This window comes from Corvus moneduloides, chromosome 1 (assembly GCF_009650955.1).
Source record: "Corvus moneduloides isolate bCorMon1 chromosome 1, bCorMon1.pri, whole genome shotgun sequence".
Lineage (NCBI taxonomy): Eukaryota > Metazoa > Chordata > Aves > Passeriformes > Corvidae > Corvus > Corvus moneduloides.
The window spans coordinates 10,154,033-10,174,241 of record NC_045476.1 but is presented as its reverse complement, the minus strand read 5'-3'; the positions used below and the strand labels follow the sequence as shown (position 1 = coordinate 10,174,241).

The 20,209-nt window shown below is 40.2% G+C and overlaps 1 protein-coding gene across 4 annotated transcripts in view; it reads left to right on the top strand.

Moving 5' to 3' along the window:
• DIP2C (disco interacting protein 2 homolog C) overlaps positions 1-20,209 on the top strand; it is a 316,626-nt gene that overhangs the window by 148,124 nt on the left and 148,293 nt on the right. For all 4 annotated transcript variants that reach the window (XM_032099479.1, XM_032099487.1, XM_032099504.1 and 1 more), the window contains exon 2: positions 18,259-18,330. In XM_032099479.1, the coding sequence (XP_031955370.1) occupies positions 18,259-18,330 (72 nt within the window). The remainder of the gene's footprint in view (positions 1-18,258; positions 18,331-20,209) is intronic.

Sequence of the window (20,209 nt, the reverse complement as noted above, 5' to 3'; positions counted from 1 at the left end):
AGAAGAGAGGACTGTAAAGTTGTGGGTGGTATAGTCCTGAATAAAGTGCATTGAATTGACCCTGATGGGAAAGAGAATTCACAAAATGACACTGGTTTGGAGGAGAAAAGGCAGTAGTGAGCTTCAGACAAATCTGTGATACTCTTTGGCAAACAAAATTGCTGAACTGAATTTTAGGGAGGCATGTGTGGGGTTTATGTACGTAAGTCAAGGCCTGTGTCCCACTCTGCAATCTTCAGTTGTAGTGTTAAATACTTTGGCTGCAGCAGGGCAGTGATTTCCCTTGGGAAATAAAGGATACTTTGTGTATCCCCTTCTGATCGTGCATAGCAAGCATCCTTATATCTTAACATCTTTTCCTGGCTGGTGTCCTCCTGGTCTCCTATGAGAGAAATTAAATAAGCGCCTTGATATGCTGCGAGAGAGGAAAGAGAGCAAGCCCTGCTGCAGTACATCTGATATTCCCTACATGTGCAAGCAGAAGGGAACTGTGGCCTTGGTGTACCTGGGCAAAACATGGGCTTGTCTTTCACTGAGGCCATGGCAAAGGTCATTCATCTGTCACATGGAAAAAGAGTTGTGATTGCTCTCCAGTGACTTCATTGATACGGTAAAAGTGAATCCAATCACCTTCTTGATTAGGTGACCAAAAGACAAACAAGCTGAGCTGCTTTTTTTTCCTGTAATTTCTTCATACATATGTATACAGAGTGTAACTTCTGAAATAAGCCATTATGCAGTGCCTGACTTTGCAAAAACTTGTGATTTTTGAAGGGGCTGTTTGACATACAGCTTGCGGAGGTTAAAGTGTAAAAATGTATACACAGCCTGATGTATAAAACTCAGGGCAAGTGTTTATTCGTCGTGGAGGTACAAATGCACTGCTTGTTATTACACATTATTTATATTCCAGTGGTACTTAGAAGCTGCAGAAAAAAGTGCTGTTCCAGGCTCTGTGTGTCCTAATATGCTCTGATAGTGCACCTGAAACTACAGAACAGGTCAGCACTACACGTTGATGGTTTCTGGATCAGAAGTAGTTGGTTTTGTAAATTAATGTAATTTAAAAGAAAGACATTTCAGTGTTTGTTCCTAGGAGCTGTTAGCCTTACAGGAGCTCTTTTGGCAAATGGGAGCTTAACCTAAGAAAAACACCGTAGTCAATATATATTTAAAAAAAATTTTTACTTGCATCCTGGTTGTCCGTGTTCCTTCCCTTATTCAACCATTACCAACAGTGGCCCTCTAGTACACAAAGATACCTGCAGAGCTACTCCTGAATTTGCCTGGATTTTTAAGGGCGTGGGCCAGTCTTACCTGGACATACCAGCAGACTACCTATAATCAGAATCCAGGTTACATATTTAGTATGCTCTTGTATTTCGAGCCCTTGCAGAATTTATGAGCCCAAAGAGTTAGTGGTTTTATGTTGTATCATAATTTTGTGCAGAAGAAGTCTCAGATACCTTTACATAAGACATGTGCTTAAACACCAGTGCAAACGCAAGTTGAAAAAGGAAGGACTTTATTCCTCCAGGTTACTGGGATGGGTACTAATTTCACATTGGTGCTCATTGATGCAACATTTGCATTTGATTTTTTGACAGTAATCCTGTATTCATGGAGAACACTTGTATAGGAGTAGCCATGTCTAAAGAAATCAGCAAACCTTTTGGGTATAGAGGCTTGACTGCATTGCTTTTTAGATTTAAAAGGAAACTGTCCCAGGATTGTTTCTTCCACCTTCCTAAACAAAAAGTAATTTGGTAGTCACTGGGGAGAAGATGTGCTGTTGGTGAGGTTTGGACTGCTACTCTCTCTAGTTTCAGCTCTTGATTCTCTAGTCTCAGTTGCTTATATTTTTATTTTATATATGTGTGTATATATATAATTTCAAAGAAATAAGGAAAAGGAAATTTTATGTGTATATCAGGTTTAAAATCACAAGCCACTAATGTATTTAGAAATATTTATACACTAGCCACTACCTTAACCACTTTTTGGAGAGAAGTTGTAGGGAAGGGGTTAGTAAGAGTGTGATACATATGATGGTATTTTTCTTTTTGAAAGATTTGGAAGAGAATCCGACAGAAAAACTCAGTCCTAATGATGACATAATGATTGATGGTACTGAAATTGCAAGCATTATAAGGAAAGCTTTTAGCAATATAGAGATTATTGATACTTTTTTTTTTTTTTTTAAATGTATGAAGTACTCCAAACATGTTCTGCATGGGATATATGGCTTTTTATTTTCCTTTTAAACCTCTGACCTTGGACCACCTTATTATAAAAGCAGATCTGTCAAGTTTCCTTAGTTTAACATAGCTAATCTCTACGTTTCGGAGCTGATAAGAGGTTGTAAAACCTGACTCTGGGATAAAGGTGTGTGTTCAGAGTTTTCAAGATGGAAACAGTTGGGTTGGGAGAGAGATGTGAACATGGGTGTCGGTAGTTGGGGTACCTGGGCAGTGCTGCACAGGACTGGCAGCTGGGAGCCACAGACTGGGAGCACTGGGAAACCCCAAGCTGGAGCACGATCCAAGTGTTTCTCCCTTCACTACCCACTGCCTTGCATTATCCACAGGGGAACTGACCTGTGGCTGTGGTAGCAAGGTGAGACTGATGAACAGCATGGAAAAAACCTGTATCTAAAGAGTCTTGAAAATCTGGAAATAATTATCTTGCAAGGAGGAACTGACAAAGTGTGTCAAATAATGAATGCTGCAGAGAAGGTATGTCATGAACTTTTCATGGCAGAGGGTAGGGGGATATTTAAATAACTTAAAAGTTGGCAAATTGACACTGAGTGTAATTACATTGTGGAATTAATTCGTCATTGAAACTCACTGAAGATTCGAAGATTTCACCAAGATTCAAAACTGGATTCCAGTTTTCCCAGGGACGCAAAAGCTACTCTGAGCTGTGGCAGTGGTTTTTGTAATGTTGTGCTCTGAGGTTTAGGTGAATCTCTTAATAGCTTTTGATATAATGACACTGTGAGAAGGGTAGATTATTTATATTTTATCTTTGAAACTTTTTGCCTTACTATGTCCTGTAAGTAATTGTATGTGCTGAGAGACATGAAAGAGCATTGGAAGGGATCCATTCCTCCATTTTTGACACTGAATGGGATCCAATGTGATTGTTCCTGTGTTTCTTACACTTTTCCATCCATGAAAATTAATGTCTTCAGACATCCAAAGCATGACATTATTAGAAAAGTGGCAGAAACCTTAGTTGCCGTCAGGAAGACACAAAGATGATGCGTCTTTCCATCTTAAATGTACAGGTTTTCAGATGCAACTCACTGTTTTAATTATGTAACTGTGGTGGGGATCACCTTTAGTTAATGAAAGCATCTGATCCTGGTTATGCTGTTCTTGTTTGAATTACAAAAAGGAAGATTGCAGTGAAAACTGAGATGTTCAGATGGGGAGGTCAGCTTTGCAGTGCTACCATGGTAGGAAGTCATACAGTAGTGATTGCATCATATGGAAATAATGAGGAATTCCTGTGGGGCTGGGCAGTGAAACTTCCAAACTGTGTGCAGAGGGGAGCAGTTGCGAGGTCTGGTGTCAGCCTTGGCTGTGGAAAGCCTTAGCTGGACTCAGCTGATCCAGGAGGACGTTAGGATGAGCAATACCTGAGATTGCAGATGATTAATAAATGTAAATTTAAAAAAGGTTATAAACCTTGTGAACATTAAACAGCAAGGGAGTGATTGAAGACCTTTGCAATGCTGCTTCAGTACAACTGCGGGTCTGAGTGAGGCCAGCCAGTGCTCAGGTAGTGTGTGGACACCAAGATGTGGACACCTGTGAAGCAGAGCTGAGCAGCTGGTTGTTTGCAAGGCAGAAAAGAATGTAGATAAGAATAAAGATCATTGAAGATGGGATTCTGGCACAGCCTTACAGCATCAGAGCCCACTGGAAAGAAGAGAGGAATGAGGAAAATAGCAAGTCTGGGTAAGAAATAAGCAGAAAAAAAATAAGGCGAGGTTTATGCCTAGTCTTTCAGGTTTATCCAGTTACATCTTAAGTATCACCTGGTCCAGCAGCTGCTCTGAATGATGTATTCCTCTGCCCGTGTGGATTTACAGCCAGGGGTCTGTTTGGATGTGTGGATCTGCTTGTGTAGGACAGTAAGCAATGGTGTACCTTAAGGAGATACTTCATCTGTGGTTTTGTCAGGTTTAAGTGGACAGTTGTCCACTCACATGGGGCAGTCGGGTCAGCAGCATTTGTGGGCCAAACAGGTGCCTGAGGACACAACTGCAGGACTGAGGATCTTGGACGGCAGTACAAGGCCGAAGGCTGATAGCTGGTCACATGCATTTCTGTCCAAAGCAATCTATGTGGATGTGCTGTCTGAATTATGCTGAAAATTCAGTGTTTTGTGGGTATTTATAAGAGTGTGTAAATCCTACCTTGATTCTTGATTTCTTAGTTTCTTAAAAGATGGCCGCCTTCCCAGGCTCTGCTAGTTCTATTTCCCAGCTAGGACTTAATAACAGATTATTAAATCAAGTCTCTTGTTGGTTTTCTGCATGTTAAGTAATCTTTATTGGCACTTCTAAAGTATAGCTGTATTATAAATGTAAAAGCAAATGGAGTTCTGGGTTTTGTAAGGTGTGTTATTGATGTTCCTTCGGTCCTCAGGCTGGCATGTTTGCCAATTTACCTGTGGATCCACAAAATGAATAAGCCACAAGGGGAATTCCTGCAAACCAGCGAATTAACAAATATTTGTGATAATAATTAGCTACTTTTCACTGCATGACAATTGGAGAACAAGAGCAGAAGAGTATATTTTGACATATTGATACAGACATTCATGGGCTTTCTCAAAAACTTGTAAACCACTAGCCCTGTCCGTGAAAGCCAAACTCAAGTGCTGAAACTTGTCATTGTGGGAAATGGCCTTTGCAAACGCCTGCTTGTTAGAAAGGCAGTGCTGGTTTTGGCTTCTAGCACAGGTGAAAATGAACACTACTCAGTAAAATTTTGCTTGCTTTTATTTTAGTAAGTATGGCTATGATTTAATTCCAACTTTTTTTGAAAAGTACTCTGTATTGCAGGAAAGAATGTGACAAGGATGTGAAATTAGTGGCTTTTTTTGGATTGAAATACTTTATTATTTTTTGAAATCTGGGGGAAAAATCTACAGAAATCACAGAATAACCTCATTAACGTATGAAATAAATTGTGAACTCAGAACTGAGGAAAAAAAGAAAATGTTTGCACATCTGGCTTACCACAGCAAATTTCCATATCTTGATCAGGAGAAGTTGTAAGCTGGAAACGGAGAAAAAGAAGAATGAGAGTATGGAGATCTGATTTTCCAGCTGCAGGGAAGTGTGTGCCCTGGACCTAGCAGAGGCTTGCAGATTTCCGAGTGCCATATTTCACAGGCTCTGGAGGGTAATGCCTCCTATGAGAGCAGCTGCTTTGTGCCAGCATCAGTATGTGCTATCACATTAGGTCTGTAATAATGTTACAGACCTTTAGGAGCCTTCAGAGGTGAACAACAGCAGGGGAAAAAAATGGAATTGTCAAATATTGTGGAACTTGTGGAGAACAGGGACATCAATTGTGTCTTGAGGTAATTGAAGGTATGCAATTCTTTTTCCTTTCAAGTTGTTTTGCAGGCTTAAGAGAGTAGGATCTGAGTCAGCCTTTGGGTAATAGGAGTCCTTGAGTCAAAGGATGCATATTTCCAGTGCTTCATAAACACTTTGCCCACATAACAGGAGAACAACGAGCTGCTTTTGGGCTTTTCTGTTCCTTTAGTAAAATGCTTGGAATTGAGTTGAGTAATCAAATGATGTTAATTTATCTTGCTGTTTGAGGTCCTTGTGGAACGGAGTGGGAAAATGACATGAATGCATTTTAGGTTATTTCTTTTAAAAGTGGAATTTCAGTGCTCTGGTTCATGTGGAAATACACTAGTGACCGTTTTCAAATGTAGTTTTTTATGTAGAAAAGATGAAGTGATCTGGGCATCTTATTAACATGAATTGCAGTTCATGTATTGCAAAGGCCTTTAAATAGCTGCTTGTTTTGTCATATCTGGCTGTTGGATCAAACAGACTGTCAACAAAATGTATTTTAACATATCAGCCTAAATTGCATTTGCAGGCTGTAAAAAAAGGATTAATTTTTCTGATTTCTTGAGACCAGAGGCAGATTTAATTTACTCTGCATCACTAGGATAGGTAGATCATTTTGCTCTGCATACATTTTCCTTAGTTTTCAGGCCCAGATTTGGTTAAAAATCTGAACTGGGTTTTCTTTGAACTGCGTATTAATAGAAATGAGTGTTTTGTTTTTTCATGTTAGCAGGAAAATAAATACTTCCAGGAACTGTGCAGTTTGGGAAGCCTTTGTCTTTTTAGAAACTGTTTGTGTAGTGATTATTATATATTAATAACAGTGGAAGAAAAATTTGCTGAAATAGGCAACTAGGTAATATCAGCACTGGAATGCTAAAAGCAAAAATTAAATACAGGGAGGTAAATTTAAACTTGATAAAACACAACCTGAATTATCTTTGATAAGGTAAGTTTTGCAAAACTGGCTGATCTCTTGGTTTTTTGGGGTAGTTCACTTTTTTTAGACAAATGAAGTTTGTCTACCAAGGAACCAGGAAAGCCAGTAGTATAAAGCCAGGATTAAATAGAAAATAACTATTTCAAGTAGAAAAGATCGAGATCAGTGAAAAACATTCCCTCAGAATGGTAAAGAGGATGCTATAGCAGCTTGAATTAAAAAAAAAAAGAGTACAGCTGAATTTAGTTCCAGGTGAGACTCAATTCTTCCTGAGAGCATTTGACAAGCTCTGCTGCAGTACACAGGGCTCAGTGACCCAGGCGTTCCCATGTATTTGTCTGACACCTTTTAAGACCTCCTGAAGGATAAGGTTGGTAAAATGGGAGGTCACTTCTTCCTCAAGTGGAAGTGAGCAGTGAGGTTTATGAATAAAACCATAGTTCTTCTCTCCACAATGCTTCTTCAGGGAAGGCATCCCTTCCAGATTGCTCTGTTTGCTCCCCAAGCAGCCTCTGTGGTCTGTCTCACCAGTCAGCAGTTCACCACTGACCTTCAGTGGGACAGAAGTAAAATACAGATGGTCTGCTTTGGGGCTGGTGCCTCATGTGCTAAAGTGAAATACTGAGGCACAAAATGATGAACCAGTTTCCTTGGAAAGACAGCGTCAGTATTTATGTGCTGTGGTATTACAGTTCAGAAATTCCTGAGTGTGGTGTTTTCTGTGTCTTGCAGTAATATCAGTTACTTTTCAACTGTGTGAGAGGTTGTCATGGGTTAGCAAGCATAGGCCCGGAAGTGATGTTCTTGCTAAGGGGTGCTTACAGCTTCCTCTGTGACCTGACAGAACCTATCAGCTGGCCGGTTTGAATATGTACAATTCTTTAAGCCACTTAAAGTTGTGGCCGCCTCTGTGATGCACACTTAAGAATCGGAAACTCCGAGGCAGAGCCTCTCTGTCTCGTTTCCGCTGCTGGGACAGGTGGCTGCAGGCCCTGTACGGGGGCCAGCGGGCCCGGCCCAGGCCCTGCTTGGGCCAGGCCGGGCTGGGCTACGGTCATCCTGGAGCCGATGGGCCCTGTTCCACCCGTGGAACCCCCCTCCCCAGCCCTGCTGTGAGCAGCCAGAGTGGCTCGGCTCCCCCTCTCCACTGCAGCCAAGATTCAGCTGAAGCTGCACCGCTGTCCAGCAAAGATCATGTTACCAACAGCAATAAGCTTCATTCCAGCTGCAACGCCTGGGTGAGATTAACCCTTTTAGTGCTGTGAAGAGCTGAAAATCTGAGGGAAGTGAAAGAGGAGATGCTTAAAGCTGAAATTCTTTTGTAAAGCTATGATGTATCAGAGTACCCGTTGTAATTTCATGAAGATATGGGGGGTGGAGTGTTCAACTCATACTTGTGATCTCAGCACCTGTGCTGAGATAGGCAGATGCTGACGCAGCTGTAATTTCAGGAGAAGTTTGAGCAGGGAGAGATGGAAGCGATGAGGACTTTTGCTCCAAGTGGGAAAGGGGAAAACCTCAGTTCCTAGAGATGCTCCCAGAGATAATCCTAAAGACGAAGATGAGGGAGACCCTTTGCTCCCAGGGAAGGAGAAGGGCCTCTGTTCTTTGAGATGAAATGCTCCCAGAGATGGGTGAAGAGAACTTTTGTTTCTGAACAGTGCAACCTTAAAATTGTACCCCAAAAAAACCTTCAAGAGTGGACCCTCGAAAGCAGTTGTGGGAAAGCTGCAAGTTGGGGGAAGGGACTCACATGCGAGCAGAGAGACTCCTCTTCCTAAATGGACTGAACAAAGTTATTTGGAAGTGGGCAGCTGTCTCGTTGTGATAAGGCATTCATAGCATGGACAAGAGACACTCCTCTTCCTAAATGGACTGAACAAGGTTATTATGGAAGTGGTAAACAGACTGAACATCTTAAGGGTTGTCTTTTTACATTGTCACTTGGAGAAGGGAGGAAGGTGGGGGGAGGAGAAGAGTTCTGAAGGTGTGGTGTGATTTTTTTCCTTCTTTTAGGTCTGTTAATAAACTTCTTTATATTCTTTCAAGTTTGGTGCCTGCTTTGCGTTTCTCCTAATTCTTATCTCACAGAAGATAAACAGTAATGAGTATTTTGGGCCAAACCACTACACTAAATTGGTGGTTTTGCCCGGTTACAAACCCAACCCGCTACAGAGGTAGAACAAGAGTAACACAATATTGCACCTGCTTAGGATTATTTGGACTTTGGAATGTGTGTCAGAGGATGTTGATTAGATTGATAAAATGTACCTGAATGCAACCTCCTGCTTTGTCTAAGTTGTAAGTGCTCTTCTGCTTAGTCAAACCTGTGTTCTCAGGTGAAATAAAGTAAGAGTCCATCACAGCCATCATAGCAAGAAAGTAATTGAAAACCAAGAAGAAATACTGTGGAAAGAGGCGTGGGGTTTTCCAAATTTACGCGACTTTATGCTTTGTACCATGTCCAGCCTGTCTCACAAAATAAAACTGGTGAAGATGCCTTCATGTATAAGGGCACGTGTAAGTGCCCGTATGTGCTTACAATAAAACTAAGATTCCTTTCTCCTCAAGATTTGAAACAACATCTCACCTCTTAGGTAAAACCATTGATGGCTGTCTTTTAATTCTAAGAAGCAAACTCGGAATGAGGTAGTTTTATTTTGCACAAAATAGTCAAAAATCTGCTGAGGCAGAGAGGATGTGAGTAACCATTCAATGTTGTTGCTAGAGTGCTTATCACTCAGAGCAAGGGTGTTCTCTCTGATCTGCTGTTCTTACCCAACAGGTTGTTGGGCTGTGTGTCTGAGGAGATTGTTACCTTTTGGTTGCTTTTAAAATGAATGTGTTTCTATAATTTTGGGGGATTTTTTTGAAGGAAACAAATTATTTTACTCTTGTTGGAAAGCTTGAAAAAGAACTGGAGTTACTGGGGACTAGAATGCAGGCAGCAGGAATGTGGGTTAGGTTTTTGGGAGAATTGCTTATCAGAACTTGGAGATGTCTGGAGGCTTCCTTGAGCATTTCATTGTTCACATTAATTACCCTTGGGCACTTTGAGCTTATGAGAGACTTGGTTCTCAACTCTTGGGAGTAGGAAAGCAGATGTTGGATGTATCAGGCTTTTATGAGCACTAGGCATTTATGATCCTTGCTTGCAACAAAGTTTGTGATAGTACAGGAAATATCTTATTTACTGACCTTAGTAAACTAAGCACCATCATTTCAGGAAAAAAAAAAGTGAATATTGCCATGGAAGATATTTATGTTCCCTTCATAAATCTTTTTTTTTTTTTTTAGTTCTTGAAAGTCGTATGTGTCATGTAGCAAAACATGGTGCATTAAAATTGTAGACCAGATTATTGAGCTCAATGATCTCCCAAGTGATACATTTTTAAAGACATTATGGTCACTCAGCATAGTTGTCATGGTAATTCCAGTCCCTGTTCACAACTACTTAAAACTCCTCAATATTCTTCCACAACCATTAGTGGTCTTCAAATTGTTTTAAAAAGCGAGTATTCCTGCTTTAGTTTTCCCGTGGTAGTTAAGATATCTGTGCTTTTCTCTCTTTGCATCCAGCTGTCAAAGTATGTGGAAATTTGCATTTGCATGAAGAGGTTTTTTGGTGTTTTTCCCCAGAAGAGGTTCTATTTTTACAAAAACTGTGGGAGGAGATTTGGACATTTTGGCATTCTAATACTACAGTACAACTGCTCTAAATACCTATTTTTAAAATCAACGTCATGTCTTTAACCCACATTAGGGTAAAATAACATTATTTTAGATATTTTAGATATAATCAGTTCTATTATCGACTAGCATAACTAATACCAAATACAAAAGCTTTATAGTGAACCCAAGTCAATAGGGAGAATGCTGCAATATATCAGGTAAAAACAGTTCTTTTATTTTTTTTTCAGCATATGAAAACAGGACTTCCAGATTTCTGTTCTTAGTTGAAATTTGGGAAGAGATCTGCAGTCATACTGTGCTGCATCAATGTACTGGGAGCAAAATTATGGATGAAAGATTTAGAAGTCTGTTGATTTTTGGAAGATTTGTGTTCTCTTCCAAGAAGATTCACCCATTTGCACTTTTTTGCAAACTTAGTAATGTCAAAAGTAGTGAAAAGATGGTTAAAAGCACAAGGTTGCAAGCAGGAGAATTATTTTCGTAGGCTACTTCCTAGAGAAGTAGCAAAACTACGAAATTTCACTATTAACGAATTTTACCGTTTTACTTAGATATTACAGATTTTTCCTTGTGAAAAGCCTTGAACATCTTTTTCTACCCAGAGGAGCAAATATGCACACAGACTTGTTTGGATATGTATTCTCTATTTTGTTTCATACAGCTATTATATGTTTCTCCTTTAGGATTCCTCCTCCTCCTGCTGCTGTATTTTTTTTTTTTTACAAGGCATTTTCAGGGCTGGGAAAAAATCGGGACACAAATTTGCAGTACACAGCACAGCATTTATGGAAATGGCTGATTTGCTCTGAACTGCAAATTCTAAATAATGATAAGTGGAATTACTGCTGTAATTATCTTTCTGTAGGGAACATTTCTAACTTGAAATATAAAGCCTGCCTATTAAATAACATTTATCAGGAATGTTTCCTTAGGCATACTTTTCAGAATTGTATTTTATTTTTATCTTGAGCAAGATCTGACTCTGCACCGTTTGCGTTAGAGACAGGGAGAATATCTAGAACAGGCAAATGCCTCATAGGCAACAGGAAAGCCAGTGGAGAGATGAAAGATGAGCTTCCAGCAGCTGCAGAAAGGATATACACTTCAAGGGTGCCCCATAAGCCTTATAAAGCAATAAAGGAAGGAAAACAAAATTATGAAGGGTCCTAACAGTCATAAATTTCCAAAAATGGCAAGGATTGCTTTCATTATATAAAGTGTTCGTTAAAGCTTTAAATAATGAAATAAACCCTTGACACTGAGAATGGAAACCTTCACTGTTCAACCAGCCTCTGTTTACTTTACAATAATCCAGGCCATAAAAGTAGTGCTGCGCAAATTCCCCGTTCCGAGGGAGCTCCGGGATGCCCGAGGACCACACAGTTCTCCGGCTTCAAAGGCACGGGGTCTCCGGCAGCTCGCCCAGCTCCTGGCCCGGTGCCACGCCGCTGGCAGACACCGCTGCTCCCAGCCCGGCCAGCCCCGAGAAAGTCGGAGTCACAAAATCCCTGGGATTGTTTTAATTGCCTTAAATTAGGTGTTTTGGGGTTCCATGTGGGGTCCCTCCCCCTTTTTTTTTCTTTCTTTTGAAGCCCAGGAGTATTTTGGCTATTGGAAAAATGTGCTGAAGACTTTGGGACCAGAAAGTAAGTGAGGAAACTCATTAAGGGGTCTTCTGGGATTCAAGGTGAAGATACTAAAAAATGGCTTCTATATAAAATTATTTGCTGCTCACACACTTCTTTAAAACAATAGAGTTTGAATTAAAACTAAGCACTTGGCAGGTTATGCACCAGATACTTAATTTCTCTAGCAAATGAATGGGAACGAATTATTAATTTTGAACAGGAATACTTTCAAAATTTGGAAGACCTTGAATCTCTCATTTCAGCCCTTTTAAAATAGTTTACCATCTCTGTTAATAGCATAATCTGTTTAAATATTTTCTCCTGAATTAAAACCCTCTTTAGGAAAAATTAGAAGCTTCACATTTTAAGTACACATCGGTCATTCTTCCTTATCTTTCACTGAAACTCAGCCATTTTCTTCTTTACTTGCAACAAGCAGGAACAAAATGTATCCTTGGGGGGAAAAAAGGAAATCAAATATAGGTGGGTAAAATTGTCATTGAAACCTTTAAGCTACAGCATAATCTCCTTAAAGGCACTTGAGCAGTTCTGTAATTTATGGCACTGGTTGCAGTGAAAGTATGGGATCCCATTAATTTTTCTGCCCACTGCCATAGTTTGCCATTTATTTCTCCATCCTACTTCTGAGCAGTTTTATAAGCTGCTGCCGTGGTTAAACATAATTTTTAAAAGACATTGGAAAAGAAAATTACTCCTGATATATATTTTTGTGTTCTTGTACGTGTTACATGAGATGTATTTGTGGAGTTTTGGTATCTCTGTACTTGCACCCTCCAAAATGAAATCTTTTGTCTCTTGGCATATTTTTGGGAAACCAGACAGGGAGACTGTCTGCATCATGAGTGGGAGAAGTAAATGACTCACAGTTCTCTTTATGAGGAGCTTTGTTTCATTCAAATCCCTCTTGCCAAGATGCTGACACTGAATTTGAGTCATCAGCAATAAACAAGTCGTACAGAAAATTGAATCTTTAGAGGGCAGAAAATCATGGGCAAAGGAAAGACACCGGCAAGCTCTGTGTCAGTCTGTGCTTGAGAGGAGTTACTGATTGCATTATTTCCCGTGGTGGATTTTTACATAAATGCCTTAAACTAATTCGAAGTCCCAACCTGAAATTTCATTTTAAAAACATGTATGTGTACTGAAAACAGCAGCATCAGTCAGCCTTTGAGATCAGGGAGTATAAAATTGAGTTTTCACTGCACTAAACAAGGTGATTTTGGTCCCTGGTTTTGTGAGCTTTTTACCTATGCTGTGTCACAAAAGGCTGAGATCAGTAAGAATTTTTGGGACCTTACAGGAAAGAAGAAAGATGTGGTGAAATTTAGCTTGTATTGGGCTTTGGGGTTTTTTTTCCCTCCCCTGTATAATCCAGTAATTTTGAATGAATTTACTTCATATATCATGGTAGCAGTTCTTCAGTACTGGACATGTTTGTTTCCAGAAGTGATAATAGATCAGCTGATAGGTAGTTCAGTTGAAAATGAAACTTCTGTACTATATCAGCTTCAAGAATTTTACTTTCATGAAAGCAGCAGAGCACCTTATTTTTTTGTGGTACCGGTGTTTCTAACCACTCTCAGCTTTGAAAATGCAAATGCTTTAAAGAGGGGTGGAAATGCATTGATATTTTCATGTGGAAATATTTTCACATTTAATAACCTTCCCTTCGACAAAACACTAAGAAGTCAATAATTTGCCGATTACAAAATGTGCCTTTTCCTTTTCATTTTAAGGTGTGATTCAGTGTAGGACATGACATATAAATGGATAGAGCTGACTCATGGAGAGGCCTGGAAAGGGGATAGGATCATGGGAATGACTTCAACACTTACAGGCATTTCTTGCTCCTCAAAGTGTCTTGCCCAATGTGGAGTATCCCCAGTGGCTCTCTATCACCTGACGTTCCTTTCCTGCTCCTGACGGGTTTGTGCTGTAGTTACATTGCTCTGACCCACCTGCCCCAGCTTTACACCACTGTCTTTTAACAAGGCACAAATCCAGCACTTTTGAAGGAAAGAGGAAAACCCAGTAAATTTTCAAAGAAAACCCAGGGTCTAATGCAAACAGTAGCAGTTGTGATGACCATAGTCGAATGAACTTACACTCCAGTGTGGCTTTGCTAAATATAGCTACAGAAGACTTGTTGTCTGCGGGCGCTGGTGTCGGAGAGCATTGCCATCTGCAGCTGGGGAAGCTGCAGAAACAGGGGTACAAATCACAAATAAAAGAGATGGCAGTGGGATTACAGCAGAGCCCTGGTTCCTGTTCTTGGCTCGACTGGGCAACCTTCCTCCTTGAAGGGGTGGATGGTCTTTCGTTCGTGCTGTCCTTTTCATTGCAAATGTGGCATTTTCCCTCTTGTGCCTGGAGAGAGTCTTAAGACTTATTTCACTAGAATTGAAATTGTTTTGGTGAAAGAGGGTCTTGCACGCCTGTTGTTTAGCAGTCCTTGGACAGCCAATTTCAAATATGGAAAAAAGCAGGGTAACATTTGCTCACTGTTGGTGCATTCAGGTCTCTCAGGCTTGTGCTTTGCTCTTCCATGCTGACCCTCAGGCACAGCACCCCACAGGGAATACACCTATGGCCTCCCATGGTGGAAATCTGTCAGATCACCAGTGGAGGGAGGAGGAAAAGAGCAACCTGTCCGGGGGAAAAAACCTGGAGAGTGCTGATGCAAACAGGAGGCTGAGATCCTTGGGTGCCGAGAAGTGAATGCAGCCTGGGAGGAAGGGAGTGAGGGGGAGGGTGGGGTCCAGCTGTGGGATGAAGCTGAGAAGTAGCAGAGCCAGCTGAGAGTGGACAGAGTGCTTGGGAGCAGAGCCAAGGCCAGGGGATGGGGCGAGAGCCGCGGTCGAAGACGGACACACAGAGCAGAGGTCTGCAGGGAGCTGCTAAATGGAGATGCCACCTTTCAGCTGCATGACATTATGTGATGTCATGTCCCTGGAATACCCATCCCCAGAGCACCCTGCAGCCATGTGCTCCTTCTGCTCCTGCACGACCTTAGTGCTGGAGTCTTGTCATCATCCTTCCATCCTGGCCTGGCCTTTTTGCCTTAAGCCTGTTGCCAGCCTTGTCCCCTGCTCATTCCAGCCTGCCTCCCCAAGTTGTTTGTACAGCATTGCAGCCTGGCTTGGAAATGGCACACAAAAGCAGGCAGGGGTGTCATGAGAGGAAAGCTGGAGAGTGATGCAACAAGGAGATCTAAATTTGCAGAGGCGTTGGAGAGTGAGTAGAAAACCCAACACATACTGTCTGCTCAAAGGACATTGTGGCTGAGACCCTTTCACCTCCTTGTGTCTGCTGGCTTTTCAAGAGAAGAGTTAGTTAAAAACAGAAAGGTACCATAAATCCTTTCTTCCCAGGGCAAGAAAGTATAGTTCCTGTTATCCTGTTGATACTCTCCAAAAGCCAAGACTAAATGCAGTATTGCACTGTGGAAGAACATGAGCTATGTGGACCCAACTGGAAAGGAATCCTCAGATGATAGATGTAAAACTATCACATTCATTTGCAAAGGAAGGAAGGACATAGTCCAAAGGTCTTAGTGAAAACTGAGTGAATGGTGATTTATGGTAAGAACAGAGTGTAAGCCTACCTAACCTTTGGTGAGCTGTGTTTAGTATATATTAGGAGCTTACACAATGAGTTCAACATAGCTTTGAAATGCAATAGTTTTACATATGTCATAATAATATTTTAATAGTTAATGAGCTATTGTTTCTAATTTAAAGTCAGTCTACCTGAAAAAACACAAATGAATATGAATAGCATTAATCCTGATAAATAAAGCATAATACTTCCCTGGACTACATGATACATTTGACTTCCTTCTACCTCAAAATGGTGAAAGTGATGCTACAATGAAATTGTGGAGATTTTATATTTTGCTTTTGCATGTTTTTTGTAGTTGGTGACTTCGGAAATGATGGACATGATTATAGAAAGTTTAGTGATAATTCCAAATTAATTTGCTCTTTGCTCCTGAAGCTGAAATATTCTCATATCAAATTGTCTCAAAAACTCATTTATTGGTGATTTTTTTGGTGGAGTCAGTGGTCTGGGGAAGGAGTCACTATTGTTTCTGCTGAGAGTAACTCTTTAATGGTGAAATTCAAAAGAGTGAGTCTGGATACCAATTTGACTGAAGGATTATTACTGACCAGAGATAATACTGGATTTTTATCTTTCACACTTTAGTGTCAAAGAAACTGCTTGTTCCTGTCATTTCGTTCCATTAAGGACAATATAGGTTTATAAACTAGTGGAAGAAACTTTAAGGCAGGAATGGGTGCAGGTTGCATGAGCCATGTCTGGAATGTATAGCTTGAGGTATCGATTTGCATGTGTACGTACTCCCATGTGTGTGGAAGCACCTGTTGTTAATAGTTTCATATCTAAAATGGCATTGCCAGCTTGTACATACCACAGTGGAGCAGTGGTTATCCATACAGTATCTCTGCTCTCCTAAAAGAGCAATAGTAAAATAAGAAGGCAACATTTTTACTCAGGATATGTCTGGAATGTGTGAGACTTTGGTGTTGATGAGCACAGGAAGTCAATAATAATTTGTTTAGCAACAATTTGAAAGAAAAATTTGTTCACATTTTATAATTTTCAAATAAAGCAAACACATTTTTTCATTAAAACTTTTTAATGAAGTAATATCTATTGTTACTGTCTGGTTTATGAGAAGCTGATGATTACAACGGAGAGGGAGCTTGTTTCACTAGCTTGAACACATGCCAGAAGTGTTCAAAATGGGAAGAAATGTGCTTGAAAAGTCAGTGGGTTTGAACTTTAGAGGCTTAGGACCTCTTTGCCAAGTCTGCCACTTCTTCCCTGTGTAAATATGGGAATGTTATCATTTGAAGTGCTTCAGTCTCACTCTCCTCATGTAAAAACACAGATATTTTAGCAGGCTTCTTTTGTAGAGCAGTTTGAGATATAGTAGTGAAGAGTATAGGTGTTATTTTAAGGACTGTTTTTGAGGCAGGGCCGAGAGGTTGGCTCAGGACACTGGAAGAGAGGTTTGGAGAATTTTGCCTCCTTACTGCTTACTGGAACCATTCCCAAGAAAAGGTGTTTCAGCAAGGCGTAGCATTTAAAGATGTTTGTATGTAGTTATTGATTTCTGACCAGCAGACACTGGTGCCAATTTAGCATCCATTTGCCAGAGCAGCTGGGTTTGAAATGAGTGTGTTGTTCCCTTGGCAAACGGTGTCCTTAGGTGAAGGTTGAGCTCAGGGATGGAAGAGCACAAACAGGCTCACGTTGCTGTGTCCAGCTGGACATTACAGCCAGAGCTCCTCTTCTTTTTGTGGTTTCCACCCTCCTAAGCCCTCAACGTTTACAAACATAGAAGTTCAATGTTGCAACGGAGCTTCAGCTGCATGAGTCTCACAATAACAGATAGGCCTGTTGGAAGGGCAGGGAATATGGTGTTATTTAAAAAATCTTGTAATTGTAAAAGCTAACACTCTTTTTAGTGTCTGGAGCACCTTATGTTATAATATATATGCACATATTAAATTCAGTGTTTAGCTCCAGAATCAGGACTGTATCTCTGCTTTGGTGCCAAACCTCTCCCGAAGTCTAAGAAGACTAAAAGTATATGTTTTGTTCTACACGTCTAATTATGCATAATTTTTTGTTAGAAAAGTTTTACAGAGAAATAATCTTTATAGTAAAAAACCACAGCTTACCTGGGGAAGCTTGAGACACAGTGAAGTGTCATTTTAATTGAATTTAGGAAATACAGACGTTTGTCTCCAAATTTTTTTTTTGATACTTAAATGGAAAACCAGATAAAGACTCTTTATGATACTATATTTTAGTGGATCTGTTGTACATCTGTTTTGTTTTGGTTTTGTACTGCTCAGAAATTAGCTAAAATATTTATATTGCAGAAATGATATAGCATCAGTTTCAAGTCTTTTGTGCCTTACATGCTCGATTAGAAAAAATCCCATTAATGATAGAAAATGCTAATTAACGATGTGTTTTGCCAGCCACTACAAGCCCACACATTCTATATAATTCATTGTTTATTAACCTGATGAAGGTCATTGCAGCTTTTGAAAGCTTGTGTGCGGCACACCAAAATGGTTTTAAAATTCTGTGCTGCTGGACTTTGGTGCTGAAATAAGTCAATGTTTGGTATTTTCTTGCCAGAATGGCTCTGGCCTAAATTGAGTTTTTTCTGGGTGGAATGATCATTCTGTGCTTTTCATTTGTTGATTCTAATTGTCAGGACAGACGAACAGTGCAGTGGTGGCTCAGCTGATGGTGCTGCCATTAAGCAGCTAGACACTGTCTTTATCCACATCTTATTGATTTTCCTTTTCTTTTCTTGGCAGGTGACATCACACAGAAGGGATATGAAAAGAAGAGATCAAAATTAATTGGGGCCTACCTGCCACAGCCTCCCGGTATGTGTATCTGTGCTTGCGATACATGAAGATGTCAAGTGTACTGGTAGTTGCCACTGTAGAAATCTGCATCTCTGAAGAAATATATGTGGCAGAAACAAAGCTATTGTTATGCAGAATAAGCTTATTCCATCCATTTTATGTGTATTTTTATATATATGTCTGCTTTGATGTGTGTGTACATTTTTTACATACGTTGGTGTGGGTTTTTCAGTCATGTCTGGAAAATTAAATCAGCCTAGGCTTGTTAGAGAGGCATTGTTTGTTGGAAGGAATGCAAGAATCCAAAGGAAAACGTGATGTCCTAACTCATTAACATCTCAGCCATGTAAAGTTGATGTAAAAAGTGAAGTCTCACTTTTGAAGACACTAGAGAAACCATCAATAACCCTAGAGTTCAGCTTGTCCTAAGGCGAGTGGGCAGCTGACCTTTTACACATACATGGTTTTAGTATTAAGGGATAGGCTGCGTGCACTTGCCCAAAAGGTGTAAAAATATCTTCAAACTAAATTTAATAATGTATTGCTTCATTGAATTTATTTCATATATATGTATAAGAACTTTCTAGAGTTCTTTCACTCTTGTGAAGTTCAATAGTAGCTGTAGGTATTGGTGTAGACCTCTCTTCTGTCTTGGTCTCAGCGGAGTGTGCCCATTCATTCCTGGTCTCACTGACCTTAAACAGGCTCTACTTGGGCTTGGCTGTTCTCTGAGCCTTGTTTTTGTTGCAGGCCTCGGCACTAGTTTCCTCCTTCTTTTACAGAGTCCTTCCTTTTTAGTGGAATTTATGGGGTTTTATTTAAACTGTTCCTGTGTGAAGGCACTGCCTTGTTCTCTCTTCATCAGGTTTATATATATACTGTCTAGCTCCATAGCAGAATGCTGATTTAGTGCCTTTAGATTTCACTTGGTCTGGTCCACTGGTGGGAACTCCACAGAAGAGATCAGTGTTGCAGACACCTGTGTTTTCTGAAGTGATACAGCCTGGTTTGAGGGTGTCTGTGACATTCCCCAACCGTTGGGAGCCATTAGAGAATGAAGCAAACCAAATCAACAGAATTACAATACCAGAGGTGCAGTTTATTAAATTTCTGGGTGTTTATTGGTCTAACCCGACTATCAGACATACATTAGTCTTCACAGCTGGTTCTCATGAGACCTGCTTAGATTTGCTGGGTTATGGAGAGCCTCACAGCAATCCTCAATGCAGCAGTGCAGTTGGTACCAGCATCTGTTTATTTTTTTTAGTTGTTACTCTCCTTTCTTTACACAAGCAAATAGAGCTGTTTCTCCAAAAAGCTCACAGTTTTCTGGTCAACCTATATCTATGTGTGAAACTTCTGGGGATTCATATGCATGTAATGATGAAAAAGTGAATGTGGAGAACCCTCACATTTATCTTTCAAGGTCTCTACTGTCATACTTAAATTTTGCATTGTAAGGAGAAGCAGAGGGATCTCTGTAAGCCAGTCCTACAGTGAGGTCCATTGAATAATTTGAAGAGGTCATGATTGAGAATGTAGCTGATTTAGAGCTGTTTTAAAGATGGGAGAAAATGGAATGAACATTTTCTGCTCAACCAGTTGCTGGAAAATCCCACACAAGGAATGTGAAACGTGGATAAGTGAAGGAGGATTATAATAGGATCAAGAAAGAGAAGTATTAAAATACTGTCCACTGTTTTCTTGTAAATATATTAAGCTCAATCATTTAGCTGATGTCTAGATGAATTATTTTATTATAGTGGAAGACACTGCTTCTACTGTATTATTTTCCTCCAGAAACGGATCCTATTTGTGCTTGGCTCTTTTGCTGTCTTTGTACTTTTTGTGTGTTTTGTTGTGTTAATTTTTGGACAAAACTTGAAAAGGTTCGATT